General features: G+C 46.2%; 1 protein-coding gene and 1 long non-coding RNA gene across 8 annotated transcripts in view; one reads left to right on the top strand and one right to left on the bottom strand.

Annotated features, from left to right (window-relative positions):
- Positions 1–9,555, bottom strand: part of LOC307188547 — a 114,189-nt gene extending 104,634 nt beyond the window's left edge. For 2 of the 4 annotated variants that reach the window (XR_013828983.1, XR_013828984.1), the window contains exon 1: positions 8,997–9,555. This is a non-coding gene — a long non-coding RNA (uncharacterized lncRNA). The remainder of the gene's footprint in view (positions 1–8,996) is intronic. The other 2 variants (XR_013828985.1, XR_013828986.1) reach the window with 1 other exon arrangement.
- A 184-nt stretch (positions 9,556–9,739) lies between these two features.
- VLDLR (very low density lipoprotein receptor) overlaps positions 9,740–19,532 on the top strand; it is a 31,726-nt gene continuing 21,933 nt past the window's right edge. For all 4 annotated transcript variants that reach the window (XM_079925815.1, XM_079925816.1, XM_079925814.1 and 1 more), the window contains exons 1-2: positions 9,740–9,766; positions 9,931–10,076. In XM_079925815.1, the coding sequence (XP_079781941.1) occupies positions 9,995–10,076 (82 nt within the window). In that variant the 5' untranslated portion in view covers positions 9,740–9,766; positions 9,931–9,994. The remainder of the gene's footprint in view (positions 9,767–9,930; positions 10,077–19,532) is intronic.

Here is a 19,532-nt window from a genome sequence, read left to right as displayed (position 1 = left end):
AAAACCCAGGCTTCCCTCCACACTCCAGACACAGTCATCAGCATTTGAACTCCTCATAAATGTGTTTCTAAACGATTTAGAGATGCTAGGACAAAACCTTCTCAAAGAGCCAGGTTGGACAGAAGCATATCCATGTAGAAACTCAGTCCTTCAAGGAATGCAAGCGGCCATGTCATACGAATTTAAACTACATACGTAGCCAACTAAAACAACATCAGATATATCAACTATCCATTTCCACAAAACTCCTAAAAGTTTGAAAATGGAACTCTCCTGGTGAAATGGTACATGCTTTACAGCTCACTGCATTACTCATAACTTGCAGATTAAAATTCTTATGTTCTAATAAGCATCTATACTTAGCTAGCACAGTAGGGACCACAAAGCCCCTACTTCCAAAAACACTCCAGTTGTAAGAGTGTTTTAAATGCTATAGCACTACATTCTAAAACCTCTTGTAAATGGCATTTAGGACAAATGAAAGCAATCAAATTTGGGACAAGGATCAGAGGAATTAACTATCAGAATTAAAGTAGAAGTAGTCAAGCACTTCGTCCCTGCCTTGAAAAACAAAACAAAACCCTTGCAAACTAAAGGGCACTACGAATTCACAACGCAGCCAAAGTGTAGATAGCCTACATTGGTCTACCTCAATTTGAATGGAATCTACTCGTCGTTTGCTTTACATCTCCCGGGTCTGTAAATCTACACATTGCCTTTTGATACTGCATTCACAGCTGTCATCGACTGGACAAAACCCAGTTTGTCCTTTCGTTGTTCAAAGGGACAACATCCTTCTAACGGGCCATCCAAGTTCCAAATAATGTTCCCCTACCCTGTTCGAGGTAAAAAGCTCATACATTTCAGAATCGTCTGACTTTACCTAGTCTAGCCCAGGATATCTCAACTGTGGCACCATTGATACAGATAATTCTTTGCTGAGGGGGCTGTTCTGTGCACTGTAGGATAAGCAGCAGCAGCCCTGGGCTCAACCCCCTAAACAACTACAGGGAGGCAAGACAACTCAAAAATGTTCACTGGGGGCAACACTGTTCCCAGCTGAGAATCGCTGGTCCACCCTCATACTCAACCCATTTTGGAGTTTCTCTCTAAACATCACTCTATTTTTACCACATTTGGCCACACTTTTACTCTCTGAAATTCTTCAAAAGCTATCTGCAAAATAGTCTTTGGCCTTGGGATTTCAAAAAAAAAAGTGTTCTTATTAGATCGTAACCCTCAATAAAGGTTCATTTGTAATAAGCCCACACGGAGTGTTTGATTCAGGGCTGAGGTATGGCGGGAGTCGACTTGGTCCGGATGCCCAAGAGAGCAACTGTTTAAGACGGTCCTTACTGATAGCTGCATTCCTCTTCCAAAACCACGCCAGAAGGGGTGGGCGTGTTATTTCCACTGTAAATACGTCCACAGGTGGAGTTTTGCCCAGTGCTTTACCATATACACGCTACTTCCCTCAAGAGGGCACCTCTATCAGCTAATTACTTGTTAACAATGGAAAACTCAATCCATACTGGGCTTAAGCAACAAAGGGAATTTATTTGCTAAGAAAAGTGAAAGTCCTACAAATGGCAGCTTTCAGGAGAATCGCACGTGGGCTCCAGCTCCAGTTTGGGTGCTGTTTCCCTGATTCTCTCAGCTTCCTCTTCTCCATTAGTCAGCTGGTCTTCAGATTGGCTTCCTTCACAGTGGCACAATGGCTACAGAAGTCCTGGCCTAAGTCCATACACCACATTGCTTATAAAAGAGTGCCTTGCCATAGAGGGAACCTACCTCAACATAATAAAGGCCATATATGACAAACCCACAGCCAACATCGTTCTCAATGGTGAAAGGCTGAAAGCATTTCCTCTAAGATCAGGAATAAGACAAGTATGTCCACTCTTGCCACTTCTACTCAACATAGTTTTGGAAGTCCTAGCCATGGCAATCAAAGAAGAAAAAGAAATAAAGGAATACGAATTGGAAAAGAAGTAAAACTGTCACTGTTTGCAGATGACATGATACTATACATAGAAAATCCTGAAGATGCTATCAGAAAACTACTAGAGCTCATCAATGAATGCGGTAAAATTTCAGGATACAAATTAATACCCAGAAATCTGTTGCACTTCTATACACTAGCAATGAAAGATCAGAAGGAGAAATTAAAGAAACAGTCCCATTTGCTATCGCATCAAAAAGAATAAAATACCTAGGGATAAACCTACCTAAGGAGACAAAAAAACCTGTACTCTGAAAACTACAAGATGCTGATGAAAAACATCAAAGCTGACACAAACAAATGGAAAGATATACCATGTTCTTGGATTGGAAGAATCAATACCACCAAAATGACTATACTATCCAAGGCAATCTACAGATTCAACGCAATCCCTATCAAATTACCAAGGGCATTTTTCACAAAACTAGAACAAAAAGCTTAAAATTTGTATGGAGACACAAAAGACCCCAAATAGCCAAAGCAATCTTGAGAAAGAAAAACAGAGCTGGAGGACTCAGACCCCGCCCCCCCACCAACTTCAGACTATACTATAAAGCTACAGTCATCAAAACAGTATGGTACTGGCACAAAAACAGAAATATAGATCAATGGAACAGGATAGAAAGCCCAGAAATAAACCCACGCCCCTATGGTCAATTAATCTACGACAAAGGAGGCAAGACTATACAATGGATGAAAGACAGTCTCTTCAATAAATGGTGCTGGGAAACTGGACAGCTACATGTAGAAAAATGAAATTGGAACATTCTTTAACACCATACACAAAAATAAACTCAAAACAGATTAAGGACCTAAATGTAAGATGAGATACTATAAAAGCTCTTAGAAAAAAACAAAGGCAGAACACTCTTCATTGACATAAATCACAGCAATATCTTTTTGGATCTGTCTCCTAGAGAAATGGAAGTAAAAAACAAAAACAAACAAATGGGACCTAATTAAGCTCAAAAACTTTTGCACAGCAAAGGAAACCACAAACAAAACGAAAAGACAACCCACAGAATGGAAGAAAATATTTGCAAACAATGCAACCGACAAGGGATTAGTCTCCAAAATTTACAAACAGCTCATATGACTCAATATCAAAAAAAAAACAAACAACCCAGTCAAAAAGTAGGCAGAAGACCTAAACAGACATTTCTTCAAAGAAGACATACGGATGGCCAAGAGGCACCTGAAAAGATGCTCAACATCTCTAATTCTCAGAGAAATGCAAATCAAAACTACAATGAAATATCACCTCAGACCAGTCAGAATGGCCATCATCAAAAACAGTAAATGCTGGAGAGGGTGTGGAGAAAAGGGAACCCTCCTACACTGTAGATGGGAATGTAAATTCGTACAGCCACTATGGAGAACAGTATGGAGGTTCCTTAAAAAACTAAAAATGGAACTACTATATGATCCAACAATCCCACTCCTGGGCATGTATCCAGAGAAAAACATGGTTCAAAAGGATACATGCACTCCAATGTTCATTGCAGCGCTGTTTACAATAGCCAAAACATGGAAGCAACCTAAATGTCCATCGACAGATGAAAGGATAAAGAAGATGTGGTACATACATTCCATGTATTTATATGTGTGTGTATGTATGTGTATATGTATGTGTGTGTGTATATATATATATATATATATATATATACACACGCATATACACACACACACACAATGAAATATTACTCAGCCATTAAAAATAATGAAATAAGGCCATTTGCAGCAATATGGATGGACTTGGAAATTACCATACTAAGTGAAGTAAGTCAGGCATAGAAAGACAAATATCATATGATATTGCTTATATGAGGAATCTTAAAAAAAATGATAAATGAACTTATTTACAAAACAGAAACAGACTCACAAATTTAGAGATTGAACTTATGGTTACCAGGGGGAAGGGGAGGGGGAGGGATAGGTTAGGAGTTTGGGACTGACATGTACACACTACTATATTTAAAACACATAACCAACAAGGACCTACCATATAGCAGAGGGAATTCTGCTCAATATTCTGTAATAACCTAAATGGGAAACAACTTTGAAAAAGAATAGATACATAGATATGAATAACTGAATCACTTTGCTGTACACTTGAAACTAACACAACATTGCTAATCAACTATGATCCAATATAAAATAAAATTTTTAATTAAATTAATTAAAAATAACAACACTGGAAAAAAAATTAAAAATAAGAAGTCAGTGAAAAGGAAAAAAAAAGAAAAAGAAAAAAAGGGTGCCTTTCTAACCAAGCAAAAATCCTGAACTTCATTATAACTGGATCGACTTGAATAATGTGCTTAGGACTGAAGTATCCAATCAGTGTGGCCAGAAGACCACAGGCTGACTGGCTGAGACCCTTGAATTGATCACAGTGGCTGAGGGGGGAAGTTATGCTGATGGATTTAGAGCGATGGTTCTCAAAATGTGTTCCCTGACCAGTGACATCAGCATCTCCTGGAAACTTGTTAGAAATGCAAATACTCTGGCTCCACCCCAGACCAGCTGAACCAGAAACTCTGGGATGGTGCCTAGCAATCCGTGTTTAACGAGTCCTGCAGGTGATTCTCACGAAAGCTAAAGTTTGTGAGCCACTGGTTTAAACCATCAGAGATCCTACGTGTAAAGCCTAGAGTGGGGTGAATCCCGTTTATTTCACTGGCTGCCACACAATTAGAAAATGGTGGAGTGGAGGCCTGAGAAAGTACCGTCAAACTACTGTAGAAGGAGAAGGCTCCAGAAGGGGACAGTTCATTTCAATTCTTACTTCCTATGGTAAGGCTATGAAGTAGAAAACACAGTAATGAGTGCTTCAGCCTAGCAACATGGTTTGAAGATGACTTCTGCTGCCCATATTTATTAGTTTCCAGGGCTTGAAGAAAAAGAAATGCCCAACATTAACCCTCCCGTTCTCTGTGGGCCCTAACCCACTTTCCCTGGGGAAATTGGACAAATATATACATACAGGTTTGAGAGAAGTAAAGCTACTTAGCAGTTAAGACTGCATTGAAGAAGACATTCTCTAGGAAGCTTTCTTAATCATGGCTAATCCTAAGAGTCGCCTGGAGTAAGGTTACAAGTCCAGCCTCTTGGGCTGGACTAGACCTACAGAGTCAGGATCTCCAAGGGAGGGACCTGGGAATCTGTGTTTTTAACACACATTTCCAGGGTTTCTTTCTTTTTTTTTTTTTTTTGGCGGTATGCGGGCCTCTCACTGTTGTGGCCTCTCCCGTTGCGGGGCACAGGCTCAGGACGCGCAGGCTCCGCGGCATCTGGGATCTTCCCGGACCAGGGCTCGAGCCCGTGTCCCCCACATTGGCAGGCAAATTCTTAACCACGGCGCCGCCAGGGAAATCCCCAGGGATTCTTACGGATTGACCATGGTTGGAAAACACTGTTCTAAAAGCTGATGCAGGGCTTCCCTGGTGGCGTAGTGGTAGACAGTCCGCCTGCCGATGCAGGGGACACAGGTTCGTGCCCCGGTCCGGGCAGATCCCGCATGCCGTGGAGCGGCTGGGCCCGTGAGCCATGGCCGCTGAGCCTGCGCATCCGGAGCCTGTGCTCCGCAACGGCAGAGGCCACAACAGTGAGAGGCCCGCGTACCGCAAAACAAATAACTAAATTAATTAATTAATTGAAGCTATATGCAGAGGACTGGGGAGAAAAATCTCATGAAAGAATTACATGAATATTTCTGACTGCAAATAATAGCTTCTTCCTGTCCTTTCCTGGTGCCTTCCGTCACTCCCAGGGCCTCTAACTGTTCTTCCTCTAGTCTCATCCTACACTGCTTCCCAAAGAAGTCACCCTACAGACCACTTCACGTCAGAGTGAACTTTCTAAAACACACGGAATGTCAGGCCTCTGATCACAATCTATCACGGTAGAAATCCATCACAAGTCCTCACCATGGCCAACAGCATCAAGTCCGAAGTGTTGGCATGAAAGGGGGGGAGATAAATTAGGAGTCTGGGATTAACAGATATGCAATGCTATATATAAAATAAATGAACGACAAGGACCTACTATACAGCACAGGGAACTATATTCAATATCTTGTAATAACCTATAATGGAAAAGAATCCGACAAAGAATATATACATATTCTCACATATATGTATATGTATAACTGAATCACTTTGCTATACACCTGAAATTAACACAACATTGTAAATCAACTATACTTTAATTTAAAAAAAGTTTTTTTAAATGCAAAAAACCAAAGTGTTGGCATTTCATACACATTTCCATATAATCCAGGCCCTGACTTTCTTCCTTAGCCTTACCTCCTGCTGTCAGCCCACTGCAACCCCATTATGGAACCATCCTGAAGCCCCTGCGTTTCCTCAACACTTGATGTTCTCTTTGCCTTTGTTCCCTCTGTTCACCAAGGTCTTCCTTCCCCCTTCACCCAGAGTATCAGTCAAGTTAACGAACGAGAGGTCATGCTGCGGTAACAAAAGCTCAGTAGATAAAGACAGCAAAGGTTTATTTTTCACTCAATGTCAGGAGGCGGTAAGTTTTTTCTCTAAAGACCCAGATGGTAAATATTACACACTTGGTGAGCAACATACAATTTCTGTTGCCTTTTCTTCTTCTTCACTTTTTTGTATAACTCTTTAAAAAATGTAAAAACCACTCTTTTTCATAGGTCATATAGAGACAGGTCACTGGCCATCTGCTGACCTCTACGCTACGTGATCATTGCCAGAGACATGGAGACAGCAGAGAACTACTCAGTCTAGTCATTCAGACCAGGCTAATGGAGCAGCCATCTCTTGAGCATCTCTAGTCACCATGCAGACCAAAAGAGAGGGTCTCATGCAAGTCCCACTAAATGCCCCAGTCCAGAAGTGACACCCTAGAACTTCCGCTCACAAATAGTTGGCCAAAATTCGTCTTTCAGCCCCACCTAACTATAATGGAGCCAGGAAGTGCAATCCTACCATGTGTCCAGCAGTAAAGAGAATTGGAAAGGCTTGGTAAAAGTCATGACTTCAGCTCAGAGACAAGTGCTCTGGAAAGCCTTTTCTGACCCTCTGGTCCCCCAGTCAGATTAGCTACTCTTTGCCTATAACCTTATAGCACCTTGAAGCCTAAGCGTGTGCTGTGCCTAGGGTACCACAATCGCCAACTTCTCTGCCTCCCCCACCAGATACTGAGCTTCCTTAGACAAACATCTCCGTATACCTACTGCCTAGCACAGCGCCTGCTACCCAGGGACGCTCAGTGTGTGTTGCTTCAACAACTTAACGAACGTGGTAGATTGTGGGAGTGGGGTTGCCTATGCATTTACCTGAAGGCTCTATATGCAGCAGTGTCAGCCTCTCTGAGCCTAGTTCAACCACACCCATCTCCACTCATGATAAATTTATCATTTTGGTTATTCGGTTACTTTCTATATTAATCAAATTCACTCTTCCTTACAACCTTTCCTTCTAATAATCAACACTTTGCAGAGAGCTGGTCCTTGAGGCCACAGAGCACTTTGACTTTATGTGAACTGGTTTTGTGTCCAGTTTGTAAGTCAGAAGGCAGGCACAGACAGGCACTGAGATTTTCCCAAGTTACACAGCCAATGAGAGGTAGAGCCAAAAGTTATGCTTCCTTTTGATCCAACAAGAGAGCTACAGGGTTGAACACAGAGCCGCAGCTAAGTGCACCAACAGGTTATTTATATCCTTTGGAGAGATAGAAAGCATAACGTGTATGTCAAAGGTAAATCTTATTATACCATATCAGTGTTCAGCTTATAGTACACATATTTATCTCTGAGTAAAATATTAGAAACAAACCACACGACTATATTAATGTACTCTTTCAGAACCCCGAGAATATTGAAAATGCCACACACCTGTTTTACCACCATCCCTTAATGCCTGCTAGGTGAGCAACACCTGCATGCATCTTCACTACTAATGGCATAAAGCAGAGCTCAACTGTTTCACACGCAACACATGTGCGTCTGCTGCAGTTTGTATCAAACGTGTAACCACAGAGCGAGCAAACCAGAGTTCAAAATGAACTGTAGTGCAAGTCTCCACCAATACATATTGACAGAGTTAAGCCCCTTCGTGGAGACCATTCACAATCTGGGTATCCTCTGACCCCACCCCAAAGTGTATCCTGACCTGGAATTTTCCTCTCCTCTCCATCTCCTGGATCCAGCAAGTTCCTAATAAACATCCCATCTGATGGTTAGCCTTGACAAATGCCCTGGAGCACCAAGACAAGAGGAATATAGCTAGCCAGGAGCCCTCTACTTCTCTCATCATCGACAGAATAGCGTCAGAGCTGGTCCTATTGAAATCGGTGGAGTTTGAGTCGTTCGAGATCGAAACTACTTTTTAAAAATATACAAACCCTTTATTTAAGAAGGTGAAATAGCCCGGTGTGTCCTCCCCGTCTGGTTAAATGGGGACAACCAGGGGAAATTGTGCAAGAAAACTGAAGTACACAAAAGCAAATTACAGGCTCAGTATTGCCAGACACAAAACAGGAATCAATCCTTTACAGGAGTCTTGCCTTTGCTTCCTTCTTTCTTTCCTTGAGCCTTGTAATTGAATGTTGCAAACTATATCAAGAAGAATAAACCGGGTTTCCCCTCCCCCAAGCAAGAAAAGGTTAAGCTTCTAATTACAGGCCCTCTGACTATCATTTGTGCAATTAGCCATTAACTATAATCGCTGATGAGAGAATGCAGAGCTGCGCTATCGATATCCCCCTCCTCCTCAGCCCAGACTGGGTTACTTTCGTCCCATTCTGTTACAGAGGACCAACCACAACCGCGCGCACTCTCCTTACACACACGCTCTCACTTAAAGACACATTTAATTTTTAGCAAAAATGGCATCTTAGCGTTTGACTGAGACAGGCATCCCCAACCCCACACCAAAGTAGCCCAAACGTTTAGATCCACTCCTCTTCATCACTTTTAAGTGGAGAGAGGAGGCCCAAGAAAGAAGCTACCTACCAGCCTCACAGGACCAGCCCTCTTTGAGGCGCAGGAGAAGGTGGTAGAGAGACGCTTGTTGCCCCTGGAAACTGCAAGTCCCCCCCTCCGGGCTGTAAGCCGCGTTACTGGGAAGGCGGTGGCAATAGCCTCAGTAGTTGCATCAGTGCTAACTGCTGCTGCTGCCACTGCTGCTGCTGCTGCTGCTGCATTTACGGTTGGCGGCTGCCGGGAAGGTACAGTAATGACTGTAGGGAGCGCACAGCTGCTGCGGCGGCAGGTTCCCTGGATCAGGAAATTAGGGCAGGCACCGGGGATTGGAGGCGAGGGCGGCGCGCGAGCCAACCAGCGGCCGCCCCGGGCCCCCGTGAGCCCCGGGCGGACGCGCGGAGCAGCCGAGCCCCGGGAGCACTCCGGGTGGCGGCGGCGGCCACGGCCACTCACGCTCACACTCGAACGCACACTCACACAACCCTGACGCAGGAACCTGGCTGCCCCGAGCTTATAAGAGGAGCGCGTCGAGGGTGGGGAGGGAGGGCTGAAGCCGCCGCGCCCGCCCCCATCCCCCGCTGACCACTCCCCCTCCTGCCCCCTCCTCGCTCCTCACCCCGCGCTCCAGCGGCCGCCAGGGTGGGTGCTCCGCGGCCGGCTCCTCTCTCTTCTGTCTTCTCCGCTCTTGGCTCCCCACCCCCCTCTCCCTTTCTCCCCTCCTCTTCCCTCCCGTCCTCTGCAGCGCCTGCATTATTTTCTGCCCGCGGGCTCGGCTTGCACTACCGCTGCAGCCCGGGGAGGTAGGTGGGTGGGTGGGTTGGCTGGTGGGGGGTAGATTGTGCAAGTTGTAGGGGAGGGGGTGCGCCTCTTCTTCCCTGCTCCCTTTACCCCCCTTCGAACTCCTTCCCCTCCTCCCCTTCCCCCTCCTCCCTCCCCGCCCCCACCTCCTTCCTCCTTTCCGAAGGGCTGGTAACTTGTTGTGCGGAGCGAGCGGCGGCGGCGGCGGCGGCACCATCCAGACGGGCACCATGGGCACGTCCGCGCGCTGGGCGCTCTGGCTGCTGCTCGCGCTGTGCTGGGCGCCCCGGGAGAGCGGCACCACCGGAGCGGGTGAGTGAGGACGCGCCCCTCCGCGGCCTGCCCGGACCTAGCCGGGGCGCCAGGGGGCCCCGAGGCGCGGGTCTCCTTTTGCCCACCCCCCTCCTAGGAGGCGCCTCTTCACTCTCGTCGCCTTCTCTCCCTCCCCACCCTGGTGGCGCCTCTGAGCTGTCAGCACCGCGGCTCCCGGGAGCCAGGCTGGGGGGATAGTGGGATTTGGGGTGTCCTAAAGCCTTGCCCGAACTAGTCTTCATTCCCTTACACTGCCTCCCCTAAAACCTGTGCTTTGCCTCGTTTCTCACTCCGCTTGGCCGGGGATGGGGAATATGGGCTTCTGAGCCGTTGAACAATGGTTGTGTCTCTTCTGCCAGGCGGAGTGTTAGGAAGGAGGCAGGGGGCCGGGTGGGCCGGGACGTGCGCGGCAGCCCCCGGAGCGCCCCTCGGACTTCACGGAGGGTGAGAGCGGGCGGTGGGTGAGGAAGGGCGCCTCCGGCGATGCGGGGCGCCGGGTGCCGACCGGGAGTGGGGTTCCCCGCGGCGGCGAGGAACCCGCACGTTCGGTGGGCTGCCGCCGGGAGTCTACGCCGAGCGGCTAGAAGTGCGCAGCCTGCGCACCCGGACTGCGACTCCCCGGGCGCCGGGCAGTCTCTGTGTAGTGCGGGTTAGAGGAAGAGTGAGGCTTGAATCAAATAGGACTCACCTCTAGATGTTTCTCCGCTCTCCGGGGAGCGTTTGTAAACCTCTCGGGTCTCCAGGATAGCTGAACGGGGGAGGGGAGTGGAACGAAGACTTAATCAGGTTAGTTTGCTGAGCCTCGTTCCCGGTGAGATTTCCTCGAGAGGAATTGGGTCCTTATCTGGTGACTGTAATTAGCCTTCATTCTAACCAGTAGATCAAATGGAGTAGCACGAGAGCTGGGAGAGCTGGTGTGTGACTGTGGCTTGTTGGGGAGGGCGGTGGGGACAACTGTCGGGTCCCCAGGGTGTGCCGCACTGGGCCTGGGAGCCCTGTCCTCAGCCACTCTCTCATTAGGGGCCGCACAACTTTCTCAGGCAGGCGACACGAAGCCCTTCTAAGAGGATTCGGTGAGAATCCTGGCAGGTCCCTGAAGTGATCTCGACATGACACCAAGGGGCTGGCTCGCCACCTCTGGGGAAATGGGACGGAAAACTGCCCCCGTCCTAAGTACCCACTCCAGAGTCCCTAGCTCCTGTCGCCCGGTGGCTTGGGAGACCCTCCTGCCCGCAGTCACGAGTCTCTTGAAGTGAGAGCGAACTTTAATGTATGGTCAAGCAGCCCCTCAAGCAATACTTGTGGGGGTTGAGTCTCCGAATGCCCCCTGCCCTTAGGTTCTGACTGTCCCGAGCGTGAGAAGCTGCGACGGGCTTTTCTGCGCTCTGCGATTGGCTGGCCGCCCGATCACGTTTAGGTTGGTCACGTGGCTCCGCGGGCTCGTAATTTAGCAGCCTGAGAAATGTTACCTTTAAGGGAACGTGAAAAACTGACAGGCTCCAATGGACTGTTCTCTCAAATGCTTTCGCCTGCCTGGACTCCTTGAAAAACGGCGAGTGTCTAGTGAAGATGACCCCTGATGTGTAACCAAACTAAGAGATTGGAAAAGCCCTGAAAAGTTTTCAGACTCTAACATTAATCATTAATGATTGAGCAATACTAACTTATTAAACGATTGCTCAGAGTAGTGCCATGGCTTACATTACACCTTTCATATCATTTCAAAAGACTCCGATATACCAGAAACCACTGATGACTGTCCAGAAAGGTGGGAGAGGAGATTCGTTTTTGCTGCGTTCTTTTCATATTCTTTTAATTTAATGTAAAATAACTTTCCACTGGAGGTTAACTTTATCCTATAGAACGCTATGAATGCACCTAAATTGTTGAAATGAGTTAGACTTAAATTCTTCGAAGGAAAGGAGACACATCCTTTCTGAGCTGGAGGAAATTGGGGGTTGGCTGAGGCAGGTATTGACCCTAAGCTAACCCAGGCTGGCTCCTGTCTGAAGTTCAAAGCCCCAAGGCATACGGACTGACTTTCTGGTCCTGGTCTTCTACACTCTGCCCATACACACGCATGATGCTGGTCTAAAATACTCTAGGACAGGGCACGTGTGCTTTAAGACTCTGCCAAGGAACTTAAGTCAGGCTAACAAGAGAAATTAAAATTCAGTAATGGAGCGTACCTGATGGAAAAAAATCCCTGGGAGTTCCAGGACATTTTCCTCCAGCCTAGGTAGTCAAGATTAGGATCTGGGGTACTATATATTCATTAAGGCCAGAGCCTAGAAGAACCAGGGTTTTGTGCGAGCTATTCAGATATGGCTAGCCACCAACAAAAGAGTCAACGGAACTTCTCCTCTTGTGGGGAGTGGGTTGGTGAAATTGGCAGTACCTGGAGGGACAGGAGACCGGAGGGCAGAGGGAAAATAAACCTGACTTATCCAGATAGCACCAAGAGGAGCTATGACAATAATCGTAATCCTCATCTAGATCAAAGAATGAGCATGTGAGCAGGGACTCTTTAAAGGAGGGTCACCAGTCAGTCCTTCATTGGCAATGACGGCTGCCCGTGGTCTGGAGCAGCATTGCTCCCCAGATCGCCCCTTTGCCCAATTCACGTGACATTTAGCTGTGTACCTGCCCTGGCTCATTTTGGTTCTTTGCTCGAATTGTTTGGAGTCCCTAGATACCTAAAGCATGTATAAAGGCCAAGTTCAGTAGAACTGCCAAATGTTAGGACTTCAATATAACCATACTGTATATTTTAATTATAGCAGCCTCCGTGCTCCAAAGAAGTGCTTCTGCCTTTTATAAAATTGGATACCCATAAACCCAATCTCACTTGAGTAGTTTTGTTACAGTTCTAGGAGAGGTGAAAAATAGTCACAAGCCCCTTCTGTTCCAGGAGGAATGTCAAACTGATCAGACTTAGCAAGAACTCCTAGAGTAGAGCACAACCAGAAGCTCAAGGGAACAGCCCCCAGCCGTAGGGCTTCGGGTTTTGGTCCAGAGACCAGAAGACCTGGAGCACCACATAGAAATGTAGATATTAGCTATTTAGACCATTTTCTAGTTCTTACAGAATGTGAATAAAGTTGTCCCTCTCTAGAGGGAATAGTGATCAAATTTAGGTGGTCATCTATAGAATTTCGAGTCATAATTGAATTTACTTTGGATACTGACCTTTCTTTGGAAAGCCACCTTCACATTACTAGTCTATAAAAAATTAAATCCCTCAAAGGACTATGATAAGCTCTATAATGAAGCTTATGATAAAAGTTCCTGCCTTAGAAGCATTTCTCAGGGTGGGCTAATACGGCTGCTCTCCAGGTAGTTACGTGATAGACTCAACACTGCTTCGTTTGTTCCCGTCTGTGCTTAAGCCACAGCACGGAGACTGCTTTCAAGAGAAAGAGTCCAAGAATACCTGGGCAGAGATGGAGGAGATGTACCTGTTGAGCAGAAGTAAGTGGTCCGGGGGCAGTGTTCTGGCCCACCTAAAGAGTTGTTGGCTAGGAAATCTGAAGACTGATAGCTTTTCGAAGGACTTAAAGACAGAGGAATGGCTTAGCTCTAGGAGAATCTGGCTTTGTAAAGGACGATTACCTCAGTGTCACTCTGCATTTTTTCAGTCCGAATTGGTGTCTCTGCTAAGCTTTTCTGTTGGTTTTCGATAAAAATTCTAAACATTGTTAACACTGCCTAGTTAGATACACTAGATGCACTGCAGGGACTAAATGAGATGGCAGGTGATACCTTAAACTTAGCACACGTTGCCCTTCATGCGAAGTTTCCTAGAAAAGTTTGGGCCTGATGGCTAGATGGTGGCTCTAAATTAACAAGAGAATGCCTGCCAGGTGCTGGGAGAATAAATACAGCGATTCTGCTAGAAGTGGCTTAATATCTGCTTAGAGATCTTTTGCCCACTTTGTATTTTAAAGATGCTGCATGGGTGGGCGGAGCAGGGAAAGGGCATTCATGGCCCTGTATTTAAGAGAGAACTTTGGGGGCAGAAACTATAAGATAGGACCATGGTTGTGGGAGAGGGAGGGGTGGGCTATCGGGTCGGGCTTGTAATTTGCCAAACAAGGGAGGCGATAAAACCCTTGGTGATAGACAACATTTGCAAGTTACATCGTGTGTTATAATTCTTCCCCCAGATACTATGAGTAAATAAGGTTCTTTTATAGACTGCCTCTAATCTTTAGTTTTCTTAAGATACCTTTCCAAGGTCTGAGCTACTAACTGATCTGTAGGTTCCCTAAGTAGGTGGTAGCTTGATGCCAGCATCCTTTGTACCGCTGCTCAAAAGCACTTGACTTCCATTTACTGAGTGCCCACCACATGCCATATAGCACCAGGCATAGGCGACACAGCGACCAAGAAGTTGGGCTCTTCCTTCATGACATTTAGTGTAGTGGGAAAGTCAAACCAGGAAATCAGTGATCCAGAGACAGCCTGGAATAGAAGCTCTGGATGGGAGCGAGCAGACCCAGTGGTCAAGACTTAATCATGAAAGAGGCAGGTAGCAGCTGAAGATTGCTGGAGGTCCCACACACCACATGGGTTACAGCTTACGAAGATTTCTCAAAACTCACCGAGAACTTAGACTCTCATGTGACAAAGCCAGGAATTAGTCCATCTCTGCAGATGATCCTACAAAGGTGACAGCACTCAATCAACAATGGATGGCTGCCAACGTTACCAAAGAGCGCTAAAATCCGTCAGAGGTAAAAGCCCTGAAATTTCTAACTTTACCAGTGAGCCCTGCGTGCCGGAACCTCTCTCCTCACGTGGAAACGAGGCTAACGGACCCACACTGACACACTCATTCTGATATGTAAGTGCAGGAAAGTGCTCTGTTTTTAAATGATAAAGTTTCTGAAGATGAGGTGAAAGTACCTCGTAGGCATTGAGAACTGTGGCCTTTGTAACCTAAGAGTCTTTCAAAGTACGCTAACTAGTGAAACAACTGCTCATACTTGGTTTCAAGTTCAGAAAACCTGGGAAGAATGCTTTGGGAAAAAAATCTGTAGTTCAGACCAACTTTATTAGTGAACTAACAAATCAACGGATGCATTGGGGAACACTCGCTAGTGCCTAAAAACATTTTAGACGTCAGGCACCCGGTCCCAACTTACAAAGACACATTCCAGGCCCTGCCATAGGGGATCTCCGCTTGTAGAGATGGAAACACGTAGGTGAGCACATCTCAGTATGTGACGGCTCTGTGACAGGCACAGGAGACAGTGAGAAAGCAGCCAGACCACACCTAATTGGTCAAGAAAGCAATTGAGGGGCTCGTTCAAGGATGACATTTGAACGGGTGGTAAGCAATAGGAAGAAGCCGGGGGAAATGGGTAGGAAACTAGACTCAATCCTAGAGCCCGTGAGAAGCCTGCAAGTGATCCCATCCCTGGCACCCTGGGCCATTCTTGGCTGCCTGATTCACCATATTGATGTGGATAGAGAACACGGCAGCCTGGAGGCAGAGGAACAAGAGACCAATTTAGATCCAGTGAGAGATGAGTGCTTGGACATGCCCAGGACTTGATGGCAAAATGTCAGAGGAGAAGAATCTAGGCTCACGGTTGGACTACTGACTTAGAGTAAGTGGTGGGTCAGTCAAAGATCAGGCACATGGGGATGGGAAGACAGATTTTAGAAGAACCTCTTTACCGTGTACGCCTATTAAGATATCCAAGTAGATTTTACCTCATGGCACAAAGGTCGTCATCATAATCTCTGTTGTTCGATTGGCAGTTGTCACCTATGTCCATCTAGTGATGCACACGACTTATGGGGTGAGTACTATAGAGTCCAACCCTGAGAATGAAGTAGTCACCCGCATTGTGGGTAGAATCTTAGCCTCCTAACCTTCCCGCAGTGGTTTCAGAGTGTGGTCAGGGACCAGCTAGGTCAACAGCCTCCGGGAACTCAATAGAAATGCAAACTTGGGCCCCATGCTAGACCTACAAAGTCAGAATCTCTGGTGAGGGGGCAGCATTGTGTTTTAGTAAGTCCTTCAGGGGTTTCTGATACAAACGCGATCTTGAGAACCACTGACTTTTACCACCCACAAAACTAATAACTTCCCAAATATATCAGGAGGGCCTTAGCTCTTTCTAGACAAGAAGACCAAGCATTATAGTCCTTCTAGGAAAAGACCTGCTAGGGATACTGAGGCAGCAGTTTTTAAAAATCAAAATGGGGACGGGAGGGTGGGCTCTATCTCAACAATAAGGCTGTGTTAGGACAGTGACATCCTGACAAGTGATCGTACCTAATTCTGGATTAATTTAAACTGACACTACTACCCACCTCACAAGTCAGCAGAATATTCTGGAAGGAAGTGGTCCTGAGTCAGGTGCTCTAGTTGATGCGTGCTCAATCACATGGTATCTGGAGCCAGACCGCCTGAGTTCAAATTCTAGTTCTGCCCAAGGTGATCGTGGGCAAATACTGTCCTCCCTTCCCCAAACAGGTTCCCTGGTATGTAAAAGGGGAACAGTAGCGCTGACTGTGTAGGATTGAGAATTAAATCAATTAAGAAACTGAGGTCTTAGAACAGTGTTTGGCTAAGAATAAAAATTAAGTTATTTATCCATGATTCTCAAGATCATCTCAATCTGATGTAAATGGGAAAACTGACAATTGAACTGTAGGATTGAGTGAATCAGGATTAACCCAAGTATTTCACAGTTTTTAGCTGGCCCCCGACTGGTTCTCACAAGGCTTGAGAGGCTGCCTGTAAGGCCAGAATACAGCTCAGTCCCTCATCCTCAGTTCCTCTTACTAACCTTCTTCCCTTGTAGGAAAACTTCTTTGCTGACTTGAAAAGCTGCTTGTCCTAAAAGGAGTTTTAGCCTATGAATAGAAAGATTGGCGTTCAAGTGGCAAGCAGTAGGAATGAGCTGGACTAAAAATAAATGCCCTTGGCAGCCCCAGAAGTGCCAAAACAAATGGACTGAACAAAATTCCAGGAGATGATAACACCCGTACACTCAAGCAAATGGGAGGGCTGTGAAAGATGTGAACACTTGGCCTTGCTAGTCCCAGCAGTGTGGCAGCCGCAGCCCCTCTGTGCAGGCTGAAGTTCATGTCTGAGCCTGACACGCAGAAACATCTTACTGTGGGCATCCCTTCTGAAGCACTCCTGCAAAGGTGCCACTCGGAGCCCTACAGGGAACTTCGTAGCCCACTTGGTAGGCTTGGTATTTACCGTAAGATCTATGCAGTTGTTTTTTGTTTTTTTTTTAACCGAAGCTTACGTACTGTTCTTCCATGTTAACCGTTGCAGGGACAATTAGACAACAACGGCAGGCTGACTTCTAAATGCATTAAAACCCCTGAGTTGCTTGGAGCCAGTGAACTGCCAACATGTCTGGGTAGCAACGTTAACTATTTAGGTAAGCAAGGCTCCTGGGACATGGGTGCCTTGAAGTAAGTTTGCAGAGTCTGATATCAACTGTGTAAGCGCAGAATTAGTGAGGAAATCTTCAACGCTTCTGGGCCTTCAGTCATTCGTTACAAGTGTAAACAGCCGTGCAGACGACTAGGTACAAGTGACTTCCAACCCCTTGGCCCAAGGGGGTAGGGGTATTCATCCTAAGTATCAGAGCTGAAAGGAAACCCAGATCTAGTCCAACCGTTTGATTTCTTAAAGTTATGGAACGCTTTTCAAATCCTTACACAAAACTCCAATGTTGAAAAGAAATGCTGGTTGAAACAGAGGAGGAATACCCAGGTTCCCTGCTGTCGTAGCCTTTCCCCTGACTGCAGCCACCCCGATGCTACCAAGGCATTCCTGTGAACCCCGTGACTTTGAGGAACCCGCTAAAAATCACATTGACTCCGACTTTTCACCCTTCTGAGCAGATAGACCCTGGGTTGTAGGATGCCGAGCGCTTCTACTTGTAATTTATTTTCTGAGGCATCATTGGCTTTAGCTTAGCCTAAGCATTGAAAGGACCCTGGGTGTCGATCATTTCAAGCTCACCCTGTTCTCTTTATGAAAGTATAATGCTGAACTTGAGACTTAACTGTCACGGATGGAAATAGACTACAGGCCCACAATCCTGTAATCCCCCAAAGCTTTGCAAACCGAAAGCTTAATTCATTTGGTGTTTTCGATTCTTTTGGAGCTCTGTACGGCAGCATTCCCAGGTAGGCACCACGGGTGTAAAGGGAGAATCTTCCTGAAACTTGGGCAGAAAACCCACCATGCTGCAGTCAGGTGGCTGAGCTCTCCCCGCTCTGCACGATACGGGGGATTAAACAGAACTAGGGAGTCCTTTCTACCCAGGAGCAATCTTTCAAAACAAGGTGCTTAGGAAACTTAAGAAACCGAGGCGCGGCCATAGAGCTTAGGGTCTTTCTTCTCTTCTCTTTAAAGAAAGAGCCCTTTATAAAGCCAGCTAGCTTTACCCACCCCCACTCCCACCACTCTCCTCTTTTAAAGAAGCAGGGATGGTTGGTTAGCAGCTACTCCATTCCTAACGCCATTGTGCTCCTTTCTTAACGGAGAGCCGTGTGTGTCATGGTAAAACAGCTTTATGACCATCGGGCAGAAGCTTGGGTGAAGTGGAAACGTCTGAGATAAGAGGTAGAAATTAAACTCCTTTTTGTCTTGAGTGTCTGTCCTGAGCCCGCTCAACAGCGACTCTTAAAGCAGCATTGCTGGGATGTTAACGCAGCATTTATGACTGTTGATTGCCTGTGTGTTCCAGTTACATTCAGAGAGCTTCCTTAAGGTGACAGTGGACTAAACACCAGCCTTAGGCTACTGTGCGCCCATAGTTAATCCCAGGCCAGCTTGAGTGTCTGTAAAATCTGTAGTTACAATCAAGGCTCGTTGTTAAAGAGATCTGCCAGGTACCTAACCCCAAGTGGAAAACCATCATCTGACGCCTACTTTTTTTTTTTTTTTTCTGACGCCTACTTTTAAGTCCCTGTGCAAGTCGGATTATATGGTTACCTTTCTGACAGCATAGATATCAACGTCGATGTTTTTGTCTCATTTTGACCAAACAACTAAAACCTTGGGTAACTAACACCTTTTAAAAAGGTATTCTAATTGCAACCTGACTTGTCTTTCCAAGTATATGTATATTTCTGTTCTCTGACTATCATAAATCGTTCTTTTTTTACTTTCCAAGTAAAGTACTCTAAGTAGATTCTTACCACTCCCACAACAGTCAGAGGTCACGGGGATAAAGAACTACAGCCAGTGGGCCCTGGAACAGATAACCCCAGCATTGAGAATATTAAGACTATATCGAGACTCCAGTGATAAAAGGGGGAGGGTGAGAGGCAGCCAGGTACTTCATACTTGGTTTCGCGGTATAAAAACTAGCGTGCGATGCTTCCTGACAGCCTCTACCCTCTCCTTGTTCCCCCTTCTTATGCCCAGTAAAATATTTGTGGATTGAATGAATAGTATGAAATACA

The sequence above is a fragment of the Stenella coeruleoalba genome (genome assembly GCF_951394435.1).
Source record: "Stenella coeruleoalba genome assembly, chromosome: 7".
Lineage (NCBI taxonomy): Eukaryota > Metazoa > Chordata > Mammalia > Artiodactyla > Delphinidae > Stenella > Stenella coeruleoalba.
The sequence above is the reverse complement of the archived record's forward strand: the minus strand, read 5'-3'. Positions and strand labels throughout refer to the sequence as shown.